A 24,919-nucleotide genomic window follows, 5' to 3' on the forward strand; every position below is an offset into this window, starting at 1 on the left:
ATCACCGCAGAGCGACAACTAAGGCTGAGATTCGACGGCCTCTGACCTAAAGCTGCTCCAGCCAGAGCGAGAAGTTGTATCTTTTTGTGCAGATGAGTTGACAAAGCAGGAACAGTATGTTCTCCTCTCTCCCAGCCACTAGTACCCATCCTTATGTATACAGTTTCAAGGAAAAATAAGAGCTTGGCACCAACGCAGCGAGATAAACACAACGTGAAAAGTAACAGCTGGGGCTGATGGCATTCTTCTTTCCACTGGCCAGAATGCCAGTTGTAACAGTGCACTGTTACCAAGTGTGGCGCCTCTGATTCTGGGTTATGATATGAATGTTTCATTGAAATGCAATGTTTTCTGACGTATTACAGAATAAACTAACTTTTTGTTAAAGTTTCCAAACTAGAACGGCTACATTGCTAACTCTTTAAAAGATATTACACAATTTGCCCTTGGGCTGCAGGGAATGGTTTTATTTTTTGGATGTTTTGGAGATGAAGAAATCGGTCAGTTAATAAAAAGAACACGGTTAATTTGAGTAAGAAATAATAATTGGTGGACACACACCATGAAAATGAGGTTGTTAAAGTTTGCTGGTTTTCAAGGTGTGATTTTGGAGCTGGGTCGAGAGCTAGCATCAGACACGGTGCTCCCGTTCACTGCATGCCAATGTTTTAGCTGCCATAGGTTTGTCGTACTGCTACATTTAATAACCTTTTGACTTTACACAGCACGTCGGTCCGATCCATGTTGGACATTGCAAAACTGAGGAACTGAGTTTGGGAAAACTTAGAAGAGACGGGATTTAAAGGTAATTGCTACAGAGAAGCAGCTGACAAGGAAAGAAAGCTTGAATGAATCGAATCACATTAACGCTGGCAACATCAAATCCTTTAAATATAATATTCAGGGGGCAAGTTTGGTGAGAATGTCAGCGTGCCGATACGTGAGACGGTCTCTAGTTATTTTCTACAAAAAAAATACGATCAAAAGAGTCGCTGAGCTCAGGAATGTGATCACAGTGGAAGGAGAAAAGAGTTTCTAAAGACAACAGAGACAACTAAGAACAGACAGTGAATACACTAATAACAACAAATAACTTCAAATCCAGTTATTTCTCAGTATTCCCCCAATATACCCAATATTCTCCTATGTGTGTCATGTAATAGAACAGCTTTTCAGGTTTCTAATGGGGTTTCAACGTATTTTTTTGTCTCATAATGAAGGTTACTTCTCTAAAGTTTACTGTTTACTGTAGGAATCTGACTGTGTGCGACTGGATGATGGTAAAGGACACTTTTGGCATTGCGATACGTAACTGTACCGAGAAGACTGACGCTTACAGAGGGAAGCAGAGAGGTTTTATTATTTTAGATTTTAGTGGATGCCTGTATATATTAGCTCTGGCTATTGCGGCACATTCAGGGACCATCTGAATGTGCATCTTATTCCAGTACACAGATGTTTTCAGACAACACAAACCGCAGATGGAAAGAATGACCAGAGTCTAAGGGAATTTGTGCTGGATTTATCTTTTACATTGTTTCTCAAGTTTCTGTTTGTCTTTAGATGTGAAAGTAAACCCGAGAGAGATTACAGAAACCACAATGGGACATTGGCCATCGGCCCAACCTCACTGCACCTTCCATGTTACTCAACCAAGGAATGCGGCCTATAGGCCAAGCCCTCTATGCAAGCATTCACAAAGGCCAGCATTACACACGTGTAACCTTAATAAAGCACACAGCACCCTCAGCGCTGTGAGACACAGTGCATGAATGAAGCTTAATCCTTCCATGCCTTTCTCTCTATATATTTTTCCAACCCATTTGGAGGAAAACAACACCTCCAGACACAATAAATCTCACGTGACCCCACCCAGTACCTGCAACACACACTAATCTCATGAGCACTAATAACATTCTCGGTGAGTTTGTGTTAAATGTGAAAAGTGTGTGAATTTGTGTGTGAGCGCAGGCGTGTACTGAGGTAGCAGCAGAGGAGATGCTGAGCGGTGAAACTAATGACCCGGGATGACTCACACTGGGTGTGTTTCTGTTGGCCGGGAAGACGGAGGAGCGCAACGGGAGCTCTGGCACTCGCTGGGCCGGCGAGGTCTGGCAAAAACAGCAACGGTACCTTAGAGGCGGTTTGATGTGCCCCCAAAACACTCCACCGGCACACACCATTAGCCATGCTCCTGCACTAACGCCCTGTGACACCTCCCTGATCTGGGAAAGCGGATCCTCATGATGCATTGTGAGAGAGAGCTGCTCGAGGTAACCCCATCCTCTCCCTCTTGACCCAGGGGGGAGAACAGAAGACAGCTGAGCTCACATTAACATTTCTAAACCAGAAAGACAATGATTCCTGTGAGAAGCCGTTGTCTTCGTGCAACCGTCCTAAAATAGCACCAATAACTTCTGTCAGCGTCATGACGACAACCCGAGTCCAAATCCTCCTTTAGCACGTTAGGAAAAGCATTAGAAGTTCATTTGCAGATTAATTGTGTTTTGTGTATTTTTAATAGGAGCCACTGCAGAGATAGACAGTAAACATTTGGATGAACGCAAATGACATGATAACAGTCCTGGACTGGAATAGCTCTGGGAACACTGTGGTTGGGCGGTATGCGTCTTAAACCTCAGGCAGCTAGGACACCCTATGCTGTAGTATTTTAAGCACATTTTTTACACCAACTCAGGCCATTCATGCCTCCACTGTTCCTTCTATCACTCCTTAAATTTTAGTAAAGACATTACTGTTTCTTTAATCAACAAAAAATCCACAACAACGATCAGTTCTAACATAATTGTCAAATTGGAATAACGTCATGATCTGACTGATGTGCGGTAGCTAAATTAAAGTCATTACTATCTTGAATTCTGTTTCATTTTGAGCCAAGCTAAGTTCACATTTAGACCAACTTAGGGAATTCATACCTCGACTATTCCTTCAATCATTCTTAAATGATGAACCTGGTAGACGACTAGCCAGTACAAGCAAACAACAAGATAATAAATGATAATCATGAATATAAATAAAACTCAACAGTTTGTCTTCCAATTATATTTTTTTTCTAATCTTTACTAAAAAAAAAAAAAAGTGTGTTTGTGCCCCAAGAGCTCAACAGAGATGAACTAGTGCTTGATGGCGACAGTGTTTTCTGCAGCAACGTATCATTACTGCTGAGCACTGTCAAACAAACAGAGATCAAGTACACAGCAAATGGGCACTAATAGTAATGCTGCACTCAGAGCTTTCCTTCAAAGCTGTCTGTCATCCACTGCTACGCAGCAAACATCTGACTTCCCAGTCAGCGCGCAGGTTTGAACAGTCATTTGCTTTAAAGTACAATCACAACATTTACTGTAGTAAGTGGAGGCAATGCTGTAAATGAGCTTATTTCAAATTGAAACGTCCTGCATACCATGAACAGCACCATCATGGAGACAAGAGGATGAGCACAGACCCGAATACAGAACTATTTTAAAAATAAATTCCAGTGTCAGGACGTAGTTACAGGAATCCAAGGCTTACAGTCACTCCAGTCATATCTGCCACGAGAAGGTAAATAACGTCAGGAATGACAGCAGATAAGCACTAAACCAACACAAGGTGAAGTGTTTGTCATATTTCACGTATGCGCAAATTCATCTTTCGTCTGCAGGGTCAACTTAAGTCCAAAGCTGTTGAATTTGCGCCATGAGTACAAAAAAAATCTGTTTGTTCCCCTCTGATCTCTCACCCTAAATTAAAGCCTGTCACACCTCTACTTGCCTTCATTTAGAGTAATCGCCAGGTTCATCCAAAAACACTGCAACTGTCTGTGTTTATCTAAGCAGCACGAGGTGTGTGTTGTCATCTACCCCTTGAGCTTTATTAGCTGAAACATTCGAGCTAAATGGGTTGTCAGGATCTCAACACATAACTGCAGCTGTTGGCTGGTTTCCAGTCATAACTCCTTTGTAAGTGATATCCTGAGCTTAAAAAAACTCTCTCTCGTCAGGGATTTTAAGCCGTGGAGTGGGTTCGTACATCTACTGGGTGACAGTGGAAAATGTCTGATGTGTTGATTTGCTTTTATATGGTGTTGTTTATGGACTGTAGTTTCTGAATGGTGACATGTAGGGATCACCCGATTTAAGATCCAGTTGGGAGAATATTAAAAGATTGGTACTGGATTGGGGTGCAACAAAATTAGGGATATCCCCAAGCAGACCACCTATCTTCAAGTAAATTCAACCCAAACCTGCTGGCACTAAAAAAATCGCAGTTTTCTTAGTGGGTGGCACTCAGATAAAAAGACTCCTTTGAACCTTTGAAGAATGTTTACAGTGTCGTGTGTTAAAATGGTTTGCATAAATTGTTCTGTTTTAGCCACTGACTTAAATGTAACTCAATAAATCAATAAACAAAAAGTGAAAGCGGCCGTGCCACTGAGGCAACGACTACTAGGAAGCAACCGATTAACCTGATCTGACGAATACACAGAGCTACCCAAAGTTTTGCCGCAAGGAAGCAACTTTGGTTCCCAACGTGAAATTCGCCGTGCTGATAGCAGGCTTGGAGCTTTGGGTCAGAGAAGATAAGAAGAGATCATTTTATCCATACACTAGCTAATATTTTTATGTCCTGCTTGTTTCAGGGTTACCGGAGCAACCACAGTCTTCAACGTCCACGGCACAGACAGTGACAAAGTAAAAGGCTAAAAAAATACTCACTTTATATATATAGAAAGAGCTTTATATAAACTTTCTTAGCTGCTGTGTTATCAACATAAACCCTAACGGAGCTTTCCCAGCGGAGCTTGTCTGCACCCTGACCCTAAATTCTGGTTAATTTGGAGCTGACGCACATGTGGTACTGAATCAGCGATGAGACATTAGCTGGGACTAAATAGCTGTGAAAAGAGTTAAAAAAAAACACACACAGTCTGAAACACACAACCCAAACAATATGTAATGTACAAAAACAAGTTCAAGGTGGCACAGGAAAGAAAAATCATTGAAGTATCTGTAGTGAGAGTGACTACCCATAGTACCTAAAACGCAACTCAGCTGCCCTAACGCAGCCTCAGGCAGAGATGACTGATGTGAAAAACTGGACTCCACCACACTCTTGAAACCAGTAACTCAAGTCAAGCTTGTTACTTTATATTAATAGAACATTAACTCCAATAGAGGTCAACACATTTTACTGCGATACGGACGATCCAGGTGTAAAAGACAGCCTTTTACACCTGCTGCATGTCTGATTTCCTAAATGAAAATTACTATGAAGTAATTTTGCCTGCTGCCACCCCCTCCTCCTCCTCCCCCTCCTCCCCCTCTGCTCTATCTCTGTACAGTAGAACAGCAGCGCCGTTCTTGGCATCAGTCACCAGCAGGCAGATATGCAATCTTACTGTGCAAACAATTAAGGGCTGCTCCCCTGCACTCAAAGCTACTCACTCGTGTTGCTGCGTCAAGGATTAACTCCGTATGCTTACTCATTAACCTCATAGACACGCCAGTGAATGGCATTCCTCGGAAGCGTGTTTGCTAAACCGAGGGCAATAAAACAGCGTTGAGCTACTAGTTGCGCGAAGTGTTTTTTTGCTCGTTACCTTTGAACTTGGCTCCTGAGCTTCCACTTTGACACCGATACACAGAAAACTACAGTTTTTTTTGTTGTTGTTTTTTTCACAAAGATGTAACTGAGTGGGGAAAATAAGTATGTGGAGAGCGACATTTAAAAGCATCGATGTCATTATCCAGAAAGAACGCGTCACCAGCATCACCTACAACACGCGCATTTCCGTGAGCACTACTCATAACGTTCACTATGAGTAAAGCAAATACAACTGATCGGGTGATGTGACAGGGAGAAATATAGCTACTTAAAATTAATCTTGACAATGTGCAACCTGTATTTGTCACTGACTGGCAGCGCTGTGCATACAGATCAAGGGTGTTGCGTAACTTTCAGGAATCCGGTTGATGACGACAAATGAGAAAACAATGTGCAGTGGTGAACCTGTCAGAGACTGTGACTGGTGTGTCTTAGAGTGACAGTCCTCCAAAGGGAAAAAAAAAAAAAAAAACAGAGCATGAGAGGAATTTCTTGAGTGATATCAAAACAACCAGATTCCTTTAAGAGCTTCTGATGGGCCTCTGCAACATCTAAATACCTCAAGACAATCTTTCCACTGTTAAGAAAATAAAAATCTACAATGTACCACTGACAGGCTTCTGGCCGCTTGCAGACAGAGCTCCTCTGTGCACGATATAATCCCCAATGCAGCTGGACTAAAAGTGCAATAAACCGCTCTATGGGGGCCGACAAAACTCGAGGCCGGCCACAGACAGTGGTGGATAAGGGGCGTTGTGCAACTGTTAAAAGCCACATTCACGGTAAGTCATGCTGATTGTGGGAGTGGGAATCAATGCGTCGATGCATGCAAACCGAATGCAGCATGAAAAGTAAACACTGAACGTATCAGTCTAATCTACAAATGTTCTCTCAAATTCAGCAAATGTTGTGCACCAGGAGGCACAACATGACTTCTTTCGTGACGTCTTTTGGTGCAATTTCGTGTCGGTTTACATTCAGGAATGAAGAAACTGAGACAGGATCTGTAGTGATGAGATCTGGAGCAAATTGCCGCTACAAATTGGAGCAACTAACCTCAGAGCCTGTCCTATGAAATCATTTGTAACCATCATCCTGAAGACCTGCTTGCTGTGGTCTTGTTGGTTTTTCTCTCAAGTCTCAAGCAAAGTCATATGACGGAAGTCAGTTTTCAAGTTTCACAAACTAGAACAGAATCGAGGCCAAGTCTCATGTGCACATCTCAATTATCAACACCAAACAACAGATTTATGTGATTTGATACTCAAAGTGATTTTTTTTTTCTTACCTCCAACACCGGCCCTGCCCCCAAGATTATCTGCTCCACTCCACTTGCAAACCCCTTCTGACTGAGAGCGGTCAGATGATGAATGAGAAAGTTCGTGCTCTGCGTCTTCCCAGAGCCGCTCTCTCCAGATATGACAATGCACTGATTCTTCTGTCTCTGGAGCATGGCGTGGTACGCCACGTCTGCCACGGCATAAATATGCGGCTCCAAATCTCCCAGTGTATGATTATCATACAGCTTCACATACTTGGGGTTGTAGATGGGCAGGAACTTGAAGGGGTTGATGACGATGAGGATGCTTCCCACGTAAGTGTAGATCTTCTCCTGGCGGAAGCGCGAGCGCAGGTTCTCCAGCAGCGAGCGCTCGTTGAGCTCCGGCAGGTAGCACAGGTCGGCGTGGTCACCCTGAGATTCGGGCTGCGGCAGCAGTCCACGCTCCACCATGCGCCGGCGCTCCTCCGTGACCTGCAGCCACATCTGGAGGCTGCCGCCGTAGTGGATCGAGCCGTCCAGGTTCTTCTGCCTGAGGAGGAAGCGGTAATCCTCGGCTCCGTACAGCGGCCTGTGCTCGAGCGCCACGCGGGGCCAGAGCATCATCCTCTGCACGGGACAGTCGGTGGGGTTGAGGATCCATTCCTCCCCTCCGAACTCTTTCACCTCAGCCAGAACGTAGCACTTGGTGCGGTCCAGGTGCAGCCGGTCGATGACGCGTTCGATGGCTTCGGCGGCCGTGGTGGTCTTGCGGGCACTGATGGGGCAGTAGATCGTGCCCTCTGCCAGGGCGCCTGGGTAGATGCGCACGGTGAACTCCGAGTTCTCGAAGCGCTGCCGCCGGCCCAGGGTGCCCATGGCGCCGACACCTCCAACGCCATCACGAGAGCTCATGGCGGAGCAGGAGTTCCCATTAGCAGCAGCCCGGCACTGGCGCGTCCTTTACTGGGCTGGAGGGGCCTCCAATTCAAGACATTACCACTGAAAAAGATGAGAAAAAGAAGGATCAGTAACCAAACTGGCAATGGAGTAATATAAAATTTAAAAAAAAATGCTGATCAAATAAAGTCATTTATTTTTCAAATTTAATCTATAAAATGCGAAAATGCAGAGGTCTCAGCTCAAACATGAAACTTCTGCCAACCATTTCAATTACCTAAGAGCATTTCTACCCAGCCCTCTGCCATCCACCAGATTACTAAATTTCTCAGATTGTGTCACAAAGACCTCATGTGCTGTTACGCAATCTGCCCGAAGGGCCAAATTATTTTTGCTGGAGCCCGTCATGCAAACTCGTGAAGGATAAACGGGCAAATCGTCAGGATCTACGGGATTACCATTAACGCACATACACGCTCCCGAGAACACACATAAGCTCCCGCCGACCCCTAGACCAGCAGCTGCTATCCTCTTTGCTCAATACACAATCATACCATTCACAAGTTTCCTCTTTGATTCACAGCAGAGGGACATCAAGAGGAGAGTAGAAGCCACAGGAAGAGAGGAGAGGAGAGGAGAGGAGAGGAGAGGAGAGGAGAGGAGAGGAGAGGAGAGGAGAGGAGAGGAGAGGAGAGGAGAGGAGAGGAGAGGAGAGGAGAGGAGAGGAGAGGAGAGGTCTAACAAAAAACGTCTGTAGCACAAAAACTTGATAAACTACGTACATCTGAAGCTTTTTTATCTGTCAAATCTTTAGCAGAGGACAAACATTTCCTATCGGCGTTCGTCATCTTTTAAAACAATGACAGTGCTGGTTAGGTATCACCGCATGCGTGATGTCTGCACATCAAAAGCCTGGAAACCAAAACTAAATGCATGTGATGTCTCTTAAAAAGACACAGACGAGCACTGCAGTGGAGCTCCTTGGCTGTGACCGTTGAGAATGCAATGATTCGATGCCTTAAATACTGACGAGACGGTTACATCCATCAACCGGAGGCTGTCAGCTACGGATGGAGCCAACATTTCTGTACCGTCTTGTGTGTCATCAGATTGAAATGTTCAGTGCATTCCACGAGTAATTTGTCTTTATGTTGTTGTTGCACCTATCTTTCATCTCAGGCTTCAGATACCGATTTTCAAAGCAGGGAGGAATGAGCTTCAACTTGTTGCTTTTTTTTTTTTTTTTTCCATGCAGGTACGGAAAGATTTCTCAATTAACTTTAATATGTTGTGGCGGCTTATGAATCTAAAAGAACTCACATTTGTACGGAAATAATCATCCGTGCCACCCCAGCGGTGCGATTTTATTCCACAGACGCGGAATAACGCGGAATAAAAATACACTAAACTATTAAGGCTGTGGTTACTTTTATCCTTTCTGATTAATTAATGGATCATATTATCTATAAAATATAAGACAAGGGGGAAATATGTTGCATGGAGGTTCAAACAAAGGAAATTCTTAATGCTTTTATTTAACATGTGACACAAATGTCATTCAACTCTTAACACTCAACACCTGATATAAAAATTAGGAAACCATATCGAAAGTAATTCATAAATAGTTGGTTTAGTTCCATGATAGGCCTCTAAATAAATAACCTCTGCTTTCATTCTCTCCGTGTGATAGGGGCAATGTATTGAAAATATGAAATACAGAAATCTGACACGGATGAGCGTAACATGCACCATCATACGGAAGCCAAATATTTTTTAGAAATTAATTTTTCTGTGGCCACTTTGGGCAATGTACTGCAGCTTATGATTCTTATTAGTTCCAACTCTTAGTATTAATAGTCAGCACTGCAATTTAAATGTACACACACGCTCATCTCCAACCGTCGACTGCATAAACAGGGAGGAAACAGGAAATGGAACAGGGACTCATATAGTTGGTGCACAGAGACAAGTACAAAGGACTCCAGCAGGGAAAAGATACAGCGCTGCACACATGCCGCCGGGATATTTCCTGTCGCCCCCGTATCCAACCTGCCATGTGTCACCTCAGATCACCAGACCACCCACCTTTCCAAACACAGACACACGCCCATACGACAGGCAGAAAAAATACACCAGACTAAGCATTCAATCTAACCCCTGAATTCATACACATGCAGAAGTCCCACGGCATGTTGTAAGTGACTGTGATGAATGTATGTCTGCCGCCCTGCGTGTACCAGTGTGTGTGTGTGTGATCTGAGGACGGGGTTAGGGCTTGGCGCTTCGAACAGATGGTCAGCTCGCTGCTTAAAGGATAGGGAGGGAGGGAGGATTTAGGGTTGTGACAGTGCAGGGAAGCACCAGGGCCATGCTGACTGCCTCTCTGTTTACCATCACATGAGGACATTCAACTAATGGAGAGGAAAACCTTAGAGTTCACAGTATATCTCCGCGTATGCCCTGCTTTTGACAGATTCAGATTCATTCAGTCACTGATTATCACACACATTAATGGTCAGTGATAAAATATTCTCTTAAATAAATGTATTAAATGCATTTCAGGGACAAAGGATTCCGTTTAACAACATTTGGCTTTTTTAAGGCATGGCCATTTTGTTATTATGACCTCGGTTACCACCCCGTACTTTGGGAAATCAGGAAGTCATCGGTGCAGCGCCAACGCTGTGGAAAGTCAGCCAAATCTGACATGTGGTCATGGTAAATAAATAAATAATGTTACACTGAGAGCAGTGGTATACCCCCTGTGCTATAAAAACTGTCAAACACTCTCTAAAGAAGCAGAAGAAGAAAGGGAACAGAAACAAACAAGCAGACATACATAAATGTTATTTTGTTGACTTATTGTTCCAAATAAATTCACGGATTAGTGAAAAAAGCAGTGACGTCAGTGAGCTTTATTTCTAACTGGGGTTGTTTGGGGGAAAAAAACATGACATGACAAGGATTATTGCTGCATTTAAATGGAACTCGAGAGCTCATGGTCACATGGACAAGTCGCGTGGACATGGACAATCAAGGGCTTCTATGTTTCCGAGATGAGTTTGTTATCAAAATCTTCACATTATTTTACAATCCACCCCAACCATTTATAAAAACACATCTCAACCAGAGCCACGATTCTACAGCCTAACGCTGTGATACGGATGAGCCGTGTTGAAATAAATGTCTTATTTCCGCCATTAACAGGCCTATAAATGTTATTGCTAACGTCTGTCAATATGTAAGAGGCCCTCACTTAAATATCCCAGCGTCTACTTACTTTAAATATCTTAAATGAGCCTGTAAAATGCTCTGTGGCCTCATCAGTCATGGAGCTGTGTTTACCTTCTCCTCAGTCTCCCGTGTCCATTCATCGCCGTTAAAAGTTAGTAGTAACCGAGACAAAGTTATGTTGCAATTAAATTGGACATAAATTACATGTACACATGGGTTTCACACTATATATAATGGCAGCTGCTACTTTTCTAAGACTTTAGTCTAGATAACTAGCATAAGGCTTAGTTTACTGCAAACTTAATTCAATTGTGAAGCTGTGTTGGGTGTTTTTGAGATCAAGCTTTACATTAATGATGGTATGACTTCTTTTTTCCTATATAAAATCTTGACAAATGTCAAAGAGAGACATCGACATGTTCCTCACATAATAGGGAGAAATCAGTTGACATCCAGTTCTTCCTTTGAATCTTCTGTTCCCACAACGTTATTGTTCACTGGGGAAACAGTGGAGTTTCCCTCGTGTTTTGTTGATCCTGTGCTGGAGCCGTAGGCTGAGCACTGCGGCATATTTTGACTTTTAATCCAATCCGACCACCCATTCCCTAGTTGGCCAGACTCTCTCTAACAGACGGCTCTGATCTCAACGAGAGAACTTACTGAAAAGTTCCTGTTACAAGTTTGTGAATAAAAGGGAGGGCAGGGAGGATATGTGATATGGAAATATGGAATTTTTTAGTGGGCACAATCTCGTCATTTCGGAAATAACCTCGTGGCTGGACTATAACTGCTACTATGGCGGAGGATTGGCAGCATTATCTATAATGACAAGACAGAGATTTGAGGGGTGTTTTTATATGTGATTAATTTCACTTCACCTCTCTGTACAACTACCTATTCATTTCACCCATTATTCATTTGTGCAGCACACAACTATGATCTAGGCTGAGTCAACTATGCTACTAAAAAACTCTTCTACTCACATTGCGCATTAACAATCAGTTCAAAATAACATGGGAAAGCAAAAAAACACAAGGAGCAAAGGAGGGTGAGCAAAGAAGAAGAAGAAGAAGAAGAAGAGAAAATGTCTGAGGCATGATGTCATTCCACCTGAGCGGCGTGTCTGTCTGTCTGCACCCTGACTTAAAATGGTTTGATGTAGATAAGCCTCAGGTCTGTACCCTGAAGGAAGTGACAAAGCAGATGGAGCACAGCTGGAAGGAGAACCTGCAGCGGCCTCCTCTCGTCTCTGCTCGGCTGAGACAGAAGCAGATCTGGCTACACCTGGACGGTCAGGGAACAGGAAACGCAGTCCTTGTAATCTGACCTGCAATCAGTTTGGGCAGATCCAATCTCAGCTAAGATGTCACAAAAGCAGCTAAGCAGGAATTCGCACAAAGCAAACTCTGTATATATGTAAAACACACACGATGTCTATTCTTCCTTTGAGGTCTTGTGAAAGTTAAACTCAGGTCAGATGTTATCATAGTTCAAAGCGCTCATGCTTATCGATGGCACCGAACTGACTTGGAGTATGAGAAAAATACTGAAACAATAGTTTGTTTGATTGCCATGTTTAGATGTCTCATCACTTGTGGAACGCAGTGGATTTAAATGCGCAGGTGTGGATGTCACTGCCTATAAATGACGGTTTGATCAAAACATTTGGGTGGATCCCTGTTTTTCAGCAACGGCATATTTGCTTTTTTATTAGTCTGAACCATTTTATTTAAAGTTCCCAATGAGAGTGCATATGAGCACATTCTAAGAAAAACCACACTGCATTCTCTCCGTAATCTGGACAGTGAGAGATTCCTTGCTGGAGGATGCCTCTGATAGGAAACCAAGGAGAGTTTCAACCACATGAGTCAGTCCCTTCGGTGGCTGCCATTGTTGCGAGAGTGAATGATCAAGTTTGGTCAGCTTTCTACGATGTGAAGTCATCTTTCTGAAAAGCTTTGTGTGTGTGTGTTTGCGTGTGTGTTTGTGCGTGTCACTGTCATCGCTGCTAAGCTCGTGCATTCAGGGCTCATAATGTTGCGGTGCCTCTTATTATTCCTTCGGCGTATGGGAATTTGCATGTGTTGCAGGGAGGTGTGCGAGCTGGAGCTGGACTGTGAACTCTCGCATGTAGTCTACAACTTTTTCAGGGTTCATTTGTGAATTTGTGGCAGCCACGTTCAGCTCCTATTTTTGCGATCGCAGTGTCGCGGCATTACGCTCCAAGATTCTTACTGCTGTTTCATTCAGTAATACAAATGATTCGTTAAAAGTCACACCACACGGAGCAGTGGCATGTTTTGCTTTGCCAACATGTTTCGTCATGCATTCCTAACATCCTTGAGCATTTCACAATTTCAATCATTTCTGTAAACATAAATCGGGAAATTCTTTATTTTTTGTGCTTTTATTTCATAGGTAATTGTAGACAGAAAGAGGAAGTGGCGATATCCTGCAAAGGGCATCAGCGACTTAAAGTTGGAGCGTCTTATTGTCTTACCTGGCTGACCCATAATCTGACACCATAGTAGAGTGGCACCCTATCACTTCCTGTCCCTCTCCACCACCACCACACAAAGAAATATTTATCAATCATCTCGATAATCGTTTCTGCTGCAGTATTTTCCGCTGACAGGTTCTGTTGTTCTCCAAATACCTTTTATATTCGCGTAACACTTCATAACAAAAATGCGTGAAGGTTTACTGGTATCACCAGTGTGAATCAAGGTGCTAATTACAGCACAGATAAGACCAGGACAGACACACTGTGCTATGCAGTTCACATACCACACAGTAAATAATTTCTCTGTACTCAATAGGGCTGCACAACCTTCCAAAAAAAAAAAAAAAAGACGCAGGCCCAACCCCCTGACTGTTTCAGGCAGAGGAAATTGTCCATAAAACACAAACAGTATAACCAGTCATAAAACCTACTGTATAGAAAAGGGATGGGCTACTGAAAGGGAAGAAATAACACTGTAGAAAATATGCCTACAGCTCTGTTCAGTAAACAATTTCCACACGGACGAAGTTTGAAGCCTGGAGGGGCAGAGGACAAATTAGGCTATTATTTTAGGATCATGCAAAAAGTCCTCTTGATCTTACTGTCGCTTGATGTGTATGTTGAGAGAGGTTAAAACGCGCAATCAGACTTCTGGCTGTGATTTTTGGCATGATGTGTTTAGTCTGCCGTCTGCAGTTTGATCAGTACAGAGCTTTGATTTCCCAAAATGATCTGTAATCCTTCAGTCAACACCAACAATGAACTGGTCCACTTGTTGTTATAAACCTTAGTTTAATTGTTACAGCACATAAACAGTCCAAGGCTTCAGCGTAGCTGCTGAAATGTTACATTCGTGTACCGACCGTGTATGGCATGTTGACCTAGAGGTGGTAGCAGTGCAGAAAGGCTGAATACAACATGCCAGAACAAACAAAAATGTCTATTTTTAAATGATTTAAAAATCCTGTTTAGCCTAGGATTAGATACAGAGAGGGGATAAAAGGAGCTAAAGGACTGCCTTTCCTTAATAAATGTTAGCTTAAATATACGACTTTTAAAGGACTGTATCATCATCATTTTCATCCAGGGAGCTTGTCAATAACTGCCCCAAAAATCTGAGGTTGTTTGTTAGCATTTTCAAACAGATTAATTACAAAAAAGTGGACATGACTTTAGATGACAGAAGAAGAAGGCCCAGCTGTTGTATGAAGGGAAGAAGGGAAGGGTCAGCTGATGGATGCAGCAGTGGCCGTACCAAACGAGCACCAACATGTTCAACAAACACATAATTACAGGTCACCATTCCTTGCACCAAAACGTATCAAAGTGTAACACAACACTGCCTTCACGGTGTCCGACAGAAATAGTTCACCTTCAGCCTGGAGGCAGCAGAGTAGCTCAGGGAGGCGCCTTGACCTTGTAGAGCGAAGAGCTACAGGATTCTTTTGAATACCACAGAAGCTAATGTGGTAACATACCAGCATCGCCACTATCATCAAATAATTCACTGGGAAATAATTAATCCTCCGTGTTTATGATTTAAATAATTTTATCAAGGGAAAAGTAAAAATATTTGGTTTCCGTATAACCTTTATGCCCAAACTAATCTAGCACGCTAAATGGAAGTTAGTCCCGGGCATCTGACAGTTAGCATTAGCTTAAATTGAATCTCCTATTCATGGAAGTGTCTCATTGATTGAAAATAAATATTACTGATGTACAATCCTGGAATGGAAATGCCATGGGCAGTAAATGTTACAAGACAGGAAAAACTAAATGCGTTAACACGCTAACTACCATTAGCTTTTCCAGCTACTTCTAATCTAGCTAATCAAAGGTAGTTTACCAGTTTGGCCTGCGAGAAATGCTACATCACTGAGCCTATGGATACAAATACACTGGCCAGTTTGATGCAAAGCCTTTTTTTCTTTTTTATCACTGTAAATTTGAAATATCCTTGTTTTGGGCTATCAGGTCGTTCGAAACAAATGCGGATGGATGAATGAAAATAACTTTTGGTTGCAGTCCCAAAGTTAAAGTTGGACAAACAGCAGACAAAGGTCCTAGACAACATCTGTAAGTTGTAACCCCAACTTACAATGACAATATGCTGTTATACATTTCCTTTGGAAAGCGTACAAACCATCTTAGGGTCATATAAATGAGGCTGTCCTGAAGTGAATGGTTGACAGAGGTTAAGTTTCTCTAGGCCGTGTGGTAAATTGACTGTAACATGAGGATATGGCACCGCAGACTACTGTAACTTCCCCCTGTATTTAACTCACTGGTGAACGACCATGCTTGGCACTAATTTGGGTGAATGGAAAGCAAGGAAAGCAAAATGCAAACAGTGTAGTCAGCGTCTGACATTTTGGTTTTGTGGTTGCAGTTAATACATGCAAATGATTCCTCGAAGCTCTCGACTGTGATCACTCCTCCAGAATCTGGACTTTTTTGGAAATGGCATTAGCATGCAGATTTGCTAACGCAGAAAAAATGGGAAAATAAGCATTTGGGCTTGGCGGTGTAAGCAACCAAAATGACTACTGACTCACTGAGGCACATAAAACAATGTTTGACAACCAATCTAGAGTAGCCTCAAGAAAATCCTAAGGAGGAAGGACTTTACTTTCTTGAGTTTTACATGGGCAACTACGTCTTACTACTGAACATGAACACCTCCTCATTCTCTCTTAATGTCCTCATTCAACAATACTGACTCCGATGCTTGGTATGGGGAAAGAATTCACTGTTTTACAGACAAATTCATACAAATGTCATCCGTTGATTATCATATTCAGACAAAACCTCTGCAATACAGATATTTCTAAAGGATGGATATAAATAAATGATAAACTGGATAAATTTGACATGTGACTAATGGAAAAAGAAAAAGAAGATTCATAGTTCTCCACTCTGTGTGAGACCAAACAGAAGCAAAAAGCAGAAGCTCAGCAAAATACTTCTAGGTACAGATCCTTCATATGATCGTTGTGGGCTTACATCAGCATCATTAGCGTCATACAATCTGAAGCTGTTAGAGGATATCAGATTATTGCGGCAATGGTGACAAAATAGTGCACAACAGATTATGGTATAATTATCAGTCTTCTAGTATTAAGACAGTTTTCATTTAAATTGAGAAAGAAAACGGCACCATCAAGCTCAAAGCTAATAAACGAGGCTACGAAATAAGTAGAGAAGTTCTCACTGAAAGAACAATGGGAGAAATTTTACAAAACTTGGCAACCTTTTCACTCACAAAGGGTTTAGCTTCTTTCTTTCTTTTTTTTTTCTTAGCTCAAGGAATATGAATTCATGGATAAATCTGTCATTTGTGATGTTTCTGTTACTAGTTAAAAAATAATAAATACAGTTTAAAAACATACCAAAGCCATACCCTACAAAGAAGTATTTGTTGCCTGTAGGGGTTTCAGATATGGCCTACTTAATCACTCTGCTGAACCATTTGACAGGAGTCTAGGTTTACTTGAGGAAGTGGAGGTGAACAGTATCTCTCCTGAATTAAGTTGTCAGTTAAGGCCCAGAAGGAAGACACAGCCCTGCAGACATTTTGCTTTCTAAAGCATGTTGTACATTCACTCACACGGCTCTCGGGTCTCTCCGTTCGTCCGTCTTTGTAACTACTAATGACCAGGAAGTGGCGGCTGCACGGGCCGAGGAACATGAGCCCTGACCGAACACTCACAGGGCCAGCGAGAATGAGAAGACGGCATGAAGTGAACAAAATGAAGGCAACAGAGAGACAGAAACAGACAGAAAAGAAAAGGAGAGAGAAGAGGATGTCAGTTTTCTGAAATCTGAGCTGTGGGAACGCGACAGGAAGGAGAGGGAGAAATGAAAGGGAGCAACACTAACAGCTCATCCTGGCTTCTGCATGACGAGACCTCACAGACTCAGACCACAACAGTGGAGAGTTTAGCAGCAGAAATGTTTAGAAACATCTCTCCTCCCATTCTTACCATAAGCAGTACAAACTTGATGCACACACACATGTTTGTCCGCTTGATTTTTTTTTAGACTCTGGAGATTTACACTCAAAACCCAGAGGAAACCACTCCAGACATGACGTAAACTAGCTTAACTTTAAAGTTAGATTGAAAGTCAGCCGTTTAGCACGAGGTCGCTTTTTTCCAAAGATACATTATTTAATCTTACTTATTTTAATATTTGTACGTAGAATGCCAACAGCTCTCAACAGCATTATGTTTAGTATTCCTGTACATCTGAACTGCACAGACTGCTGCTGCTATTTGTCGCTAAATCCAATGTCAGCGTTAGTACGATAATCGAAAGACGGACCGATACAAATGAATGTATGTAATGTATAAATTGTTTTTAATAGCTGTGATATTATCATAATTAGGGGATAAAACAGAGAGAGAATATCATAGCCTTCATGAAGGCTATGATATTCAGCATTTGTCACTGTGTTTTCATTTTGGAGGTTGTGGTTTGTGGTACTACTGAAATATACTGTTTTGTACAGACACATATTTCTATTATTTTGATGGCCCCATTTTAATCAGTGGACTGGGCTAAATAACAAAAACACCTTGCGATTCAATTCAACACTACAACTACATCCTCCAACATGATCAATATAAACTGGTTCTAACAGATATGAGAGGGATTTAGCGTGGAACTGTTATATTAGAACGCATTTGTTTTCAATACTGTACCTAATGAACTGGCAAGTGAATGCATATTACAATCATAAACAAGTCTGCCTTTTATTTGGAAAAAGAAGGACCTAGGAAAATGTGACCAATTAAGAGACTGCGACACGTTAGCCCTCCTTGTGTTGGTCGCTCAGCTTCTAAGAAGTGTGTTACTAAGACACCTGAGTCAGTGAGGCCAGAGACAGGCTGGAACAAGTCCACGGCAGAATCACTGTCCACACCATAATTAAAAATGACTGAAGGCCTCTTAGGCCCGTCTGTGCACACAGCAGAGGATAACCGCGGCTGGTCATTCTGAATGAAGCGCTGGCCCGACACTAACTCCCTCCACATTCCTCGGGCTGAACACCAACAGGTGACACAACTCACAGAAATATGTCACTGGAGGAAGTGCCATGTGTGTTTGCTAAATTAAGAGGCTCGCTTTGCTGTGCAGGGCCTATTATTGTTGTTGCCTGAAGTGGAGTGCCTGGAGAGAGTGGAGGGAGAAACCAGAGGAAGGAAATGAATCCAGTGCAGCAGGAGTCCCAAGGACAACACTGTAAAAAAAACGCTGCATGCTACCGTGTGCTCTGATATCTACAGTCTTCTGTGTATATTCTATGCCTGTAACCCTTGTCCTCTATTCTAGCATTCACAGAACAAGAAACGCTACAACAAATGTTGTTAATCCAACTAGTTTCAGTCAAAGCTTCATTGTAATTACAGGTTCGAGCAAAAACCAACAGTCCCAAAGTGCAAGGTTAAGTCAAAAGCTTGTAAATGACTGGCGGATTTATTTTAATGGACGCTCATAAAAAAAAAAAAAAAGAGCCTGGAGGAAACAGGAACGCAGCTTCTCACACAGACACATACACAGGCTAAAATGTACTTTTAACCCTCTTCTGTCAGTGCCAACATGTCAAGTTTTACATTTTCATTACCGGACAGTTTTCTCGTGACCCAACCCAGTGAGGTTATTTGTGACCGTAATCCAGAAAAGGGAACCATTAAACTAAAGTCCATGACTCTGTCTGGGAAAACTGGCCATAAAAAAAAAAATATGCAACTTCTGTGAAAGAGCACTAGAAACAGTGGGAGTAAACAGCACCACTCCTCTGTTGTCGCCATGGAGAGTTCCACTTCCTGTGTCCACTCCCAGGACAACGACAGCGGCTTTGGGTGAGACAGGAAGTGTAGCACGGGGGGCCTCGACATAACAACACCATCCATCATGCCATTGTTAATACATTTGAATTTCACCTTCAACAATCCCTGCTTCTAAAGTTGTATTGAATTTAAAAATAAATACAGATTGATAAGAGAGTGAAGTGGTGTTCAGGATTTCATAGTGAGCAAATCTGGATGTCACTCGCTGCCTTTCGGACCAGGACTGAACAATATGTGGGAGGAAAATAATCTCAGTGAACGAAGATGGTTTTCCCCAATGCAACACAACCAGTCATGTGACATTTCAAACGCTCTCAGACAGACACGCATTTACGACCAGGGCGATTCCAAAACACGAAAAGCACCTTGTTTTTATGGCTAATGTTGTCTATTACACATTACAAAATGTTACGCCTTAAATAGATTCCTTAAAAAAAAATCCCAACGTCTTCCTGTTTCCAAGGTCCAGTCAAAGCAGATGACACACAGTCCACTGTCCAACACGCCGCCTTTAAGTTTCCGCTTTCACCAGCTTTTGCTATAGCTCTTAAAGATACAAGTATTTTAATTATCCATCCTTTTTGTTTGTTTGTTTCTTCACAGAGAAAACCCATCTACACAAACAAGACGCGCACTGCCTCATGACATCAGGGTGAACCAGCGAGCGGCTCGGTCCTAGCCAAAGCCATTAAAGTAAATATGTGTGAGTAATGTTTTATTGGTTCGCTGTTATCAGGAGCCAGTGGTGCGGAGGATTCTTCAAGGGAACATCTGGTGATTACAATAAAAGGCTTTACATACATAACAAAACCAATACCCAATTAAACGCAGGAATCACAGATCATTAAAGCAAAACTCTTGCACATTTATATAAACATGCCCGTGTCTGTTTTACTGAGGAACTCCCGGTATTCCCTTTTATTCAATATTCTATAATTGCCTGAATTCTGGCCAAAAACAGCTACTGGAGATGAAGACACTGGTGTAGTATGTACTGACTACTGAGCTACAATGTTGAAACAAGGCTCTCGCTCTTGGACTGACTTCGGGTTTATGTTTTATTATTTTACAGAGTGGAAAAATGTTTTTTTTTTTTTTTTTTTCCTTTCTGACTCTGTGCTAGCTCTGGAAATATCAATATGACGCTCCTCAGTACAGATTGCACAGTACATTTGGCCGACTGAATAGGAAAAGTACACCACCCGGCAATAAAACAGGCCAGCGAATGGAAGGCACATCATCAACAGCTGTTGTTTGAAAGGTTGCGATCGCAGCCAGAAGTGTAAATGATGCCGTCTAGTCTCTAAAAACAATAATTCAATCAATATGGGTGGGATTTTTTAGGGGAGCAGCAGAAACACTCAGGCAGCAGAACACGCCTGAAGTGAATTTGAATCTTGGTAGAAATTCGTCAGTTGTTTATATCTGCAGCTAAAATAAAGACCATGCATAAATGCCAACCGAAACAACTGTGTGACACGTGTATGTAATGAGCAACGCTGCACGTGGGTCTGACATGAACACGCAAAGAGGAGGAAAAAAAATGGACTCCTGTGCAGCCAAGGCTTAATAACGCACGTGGAGATCGAAGGCTCGTGAAGGGTTTGAGGAACACGGCAACACGTTCGGGGTGTTGAACTGGCCTCCTAATCCCCAAGATCTGAATGCAACCGAACATCTGTGCGATGTGCCAGACGAGCCAGTCCGATCCATTCAGGCCCCACCTAAGAGAATTTGAAGATTTAAAGGATCGCCAGAAATGCCAGAAACCACAGTACACTTTCAATGTTCTAGTTTATTTTTCAGCTTTAAAATATCTTGTCAGTGGTAGTTTCATATGCACAGGACGATCAAACGCTTGGGTGAAGAAGCTAAGGACAGAATCATTACGATACAAACTCTGTTTAAAGAATTTGCTGGAAGTGTTCAAGTAACCTTGAGCTTGCAGTGTTCATTCTGGGCCTTTTTACAAATGACATGGAAAAATACTATAAAAACTTACTACGGTAATTCAAAATTTATTGCTTTTTTTTTTTTTTTAGAATAAAGCTTCTATCACTTGGCCTCTCCAGACCAGCCTGCTTGCAGCCAGCTACATGTGCTGCATCGAAGTGACAAGAGAAAAAATGAAGTTATTTTCGCTTAATGAAAATCTCCTCAAGGTTAGATGAATCTAAACTTCCTCAAAGATCCTTGTATGTTTTGTTTTTTTCTTTGCAAACAATGAGAGACAGTCACAGCAGCTGCTAGAAAGGAAATATGGGGCCAGTGGTTAGAGCTGACCATGTCAATTTAGCGGGCCCTTAGTGAGTCCATTTCATTATTTTAGATTTATATAATAAAAATACAGATGTCAAAAGGATGGATATGTCAGCATATGCGGTGGTATAAAATATTTCACAAAACTTGATAAAAATGTGCAACAGGCAGCGGATGGCGAGGTGTTATCGAGCAGCAGGGCACAGAGTAGAGATGAAAGAAGAGGAGGAAGACAGTGAGGAAGTAGGAGGTATCATTGACCCGGATTATGCACACTCCATTTCCCCCTCAGAAAGAGAGTCTGTTGGGCCAAACGGACCCATTCAGCCGCCTTTGGCCTGAGGGAAGACAGAGCTGAGGAGCAGTCAGGGCAACGACGCGCTCCTTCCAGAAACAATCGACACGCAGAAGCCAACACGGCAACCGGCAGCGCGGCTGCGCGTGCGAAAATAATAAAACACCCAAACACAAACAGGTGCAGCATCCGCACACGCACAGAAGACGACAAGGTAACAGGGATCGGGATCTGGTCTGCAATCACACGCCCAGACTACGACAGGCTGCTGATGCCAAGAGGACTCATCTCGTCTTTCACGGCTGAGTGGAGATGAGCAATAATGACTGTAGCTGCTCGCAGAGCTCGGTGCCAAGATGCCCCCGAACCTCCGAGTGATGAACACGGACGTCCACCAGGAGATCAACACCGCTTCCTCTTTTGGAAACCTGAGACCGGGACGAGCTTGCAGACAAAAGACATTAAGAAAAGGGTTCTTTCCAAAACAACAATGTCCCATCTTCACGGTCAATTAGACACCAAAGATTTGTTTTGTGAGGCGTTGTGCAACGATACTCGATGAAGCTTTTTGCTCCGGGGTTTCAACGCCTACCTGAAAGCTATTTCAAAGAACCGTGGAATAAATAAGTGAGCACCAGTGATCTAAGGACAATGTTACGACTTAATATAACACATAAGATGACTCAGCATGCAGGTATAATTCTTAATAATTAAGTCATCTACTGTTTATACATGTAACTTGTGATGAAAACAACTTCAAGGCTCTAAAATATAGTCACGGATGGAATATCCAAAATCCAAGTGAGTCCACTTTCTTCATTAAATATGCTTTAGGGCCACTTTTATGTGTGGTGCATCATGTCGTATTATACTGAAGCACATTTAAGTTCAGTTGGTGGGTTTTTTTCTCTCTTCATTACATCAGTTGAAGTAACAAATCTTTAGTCACAGTGAGGTAAACACTAAATCCAATCTGAGAACCTCCAACCCGAGGCAGGAACAGTGCACTCCTTCACCAGCTGATCGTAATGACAGGTCATCAAGTCCAACTCTAGGTCTGCATGTTAGGCATTATTTTTAAGCACATCTGTTTAGCGTATTAGGAAAAAAACATGACCTGTAATTACAGGGCCGCGTTACAGAGGCTCTCACTGTCTTCTCTGAGGGTGGAGGGGCGGTGGGTCGACTGCTGTCTTTCTGCCTTCAGAGGACCGCAGGCTTTTTGAAATCTGAGCCCGGTGGTGCAGCCGGAGCCGCAGCCGGCCGAGAGACAGCGAGGGCTGCAGTGTGATGATAACGCAAGTTTGGTTGCTGGCTTCAGGGTAGGATGACGGAAGATGTTGGAGAGAATCCCTGGAGAGGCTACGTTCGGTGCACGACTTCAGGAGCAACAAGATATGGACATGACGTTCAAATGCCGTTATTAAAATGTAATGAAATAATTATTCTTACAGCCCCGGAAGCATGTACTGTCTTGTTTTATTCTGCCAGTGAAAGATAGCAACAGTAAAACATGATGAGGAGAGACAGGTGTTGGACCTCTCATGTAAAACACAACATATTGTGTTCCATTGAGAAATAAACATCGACATCTCTTCATGTTCTCCATAAATTTCCATCTCTGTAAATATAAAACATCAGAGCAAAACGTAATGTCAAGAAAGACGCTGTCAAACTGAGCTGTGAGCATCTCAAGCACATTTGCATCAGGTATTCATCCTCTAACCAAGTGATTGATTGATTGTGAATAAGACATAAATCACAATCTGCCATGTTGCAAAGTGGCATTCTCCTACTTCCTCAGAGCACTTCTAAGGAGACTTAAAAAACTGAGAAGTCATGAAGAAATAGTCATTTCCAGTAAAAAATGAGTGGAAACAGTTCTAATAATAATTAGAGTTCTTATGAAGAGTCCTCCCTTATGACTTGCACAACTTTGTAACTAGAAACTGAGTTGTGACATGTTACTATATATATATATATATATATATATATATATATAGATCAATCATTAGCATGCTAAGTGTTAGCCTTGGTGGCTTCTACATGGCAACAGTTGCCTAGCAGCCGCCTTCTTATGATCTACGGTCGACATTACAACTTCAACTAGCAAATATTCTTTATATAAAATGTTTCAGTTCACATAACAGTTTAATAAGTTTTTTTGTGTTTTGTGTCAGTTAATTAATCAGTTAAAGCAGTAAATGCATAAATAATAATAAAAACAAAAAAAAATCTAAACATAAAGCTACATTTTAAATTCAACAATACGTCCAACCAAACACATCATGAATCCAGAGGGGGGGAAAAAAAAATTAGCACAAGAACAAACTACTTAGTTCACTCTGTGAACAATGCTTCATTGTCTCAGCTGAGAAGGTCACAGGAGTCCAGCCCTCCATGTGAACCCTTATTAAGCTCATACTGGCCTGGCCTCTCCATCTCCAACACTATGACAGCTCGCATTCGAGTCTACTTCCACAGCTCACCTGTTCTGTTCAGCCAGCATCAGACAAGTGGAGGAAAAGTATTCGCTAAGCTCCCACAGAGTCACCGTCAAGTGCTCTCTTTCCAGGCTGAGTGGAGGGGCTTGGACTGTGTGGAGACAGTAAGGACCCTCCAGTCGTTTCCAAGGTGTCCCGACATAATCGCTCGACCAGACCACTCAGTCAGTGCAGTGAATGTGGGCTCTCGAGTGCATCAACGGGCGTTCAGGGTGAATGCCGGTAGGCAGACGGGGAGGTTAAACTGACCACTGACGATTAATAAAGCTCTGTTAGGGGTCGAAGACCGTGCCATGTGTAAAATCTTCACGGTTGAAACTCAATGTTTAAAAGCTCACTATTAAAAAAGGTGTAATAAGTCTGTGACAATGTTTTGAAGCTTGCAGGGTGTTTGGAAAGTCTAAATACTTTCTGATTTGTCTTTGTTTCCCCATTGAAACCTTGTAAAGGCCTGTATCTGAAATCCCAATCTCTGCTGAGGGACAAATCTTTCCGTCTGCAACTTTA

The 24,919-nt window shown here is 42.5% G+C and overlaps 1 protein-coding gene across 7 annotated transcripts in view; it reads right to left on the bottom strand.

Moving 5' to 3' along the window:
* Window positions 1-24,919, bottom strand: part of myo9aa (myosin IXAa) — a 102,853-nt gene that overhangs the window by 72,562 nt on the left and 5,372 nt on the right. For all 7 annotated transcript variants that reach the window (XM_047580007.1, XM_047580011.1, XM_047580014.1 and 4 more), the window contains exon 2: window positions 6,896-7,867. In XM_047580007.1, coding sequence (XP_047435963.1) covers window positions 6,896-7,780 — 885 coding nt within the window. In that variant the 5' untranslated portion in view covers window positions 7,781-7,867. The remainder of the gene's footprint in view (window positions 1-6,895; window positions 7,868-24,919) is intronic.

The sequence above is a fragment of the Mugil cephalus genome, chromosome 3, assembly GCF_022458985.1.
Source record: "Mugil cephalus isolate CIBA_MC_2020 chromosome 3, CIBA_Mcephalus_1.1, whole genome shotgun sequence".
Lineage (NCBI taxonomy): Eukaryota > Metazoa > Chordata > Actinopteri > Mugiliformes > Mugilidae > Mugil > Mugil cephalus.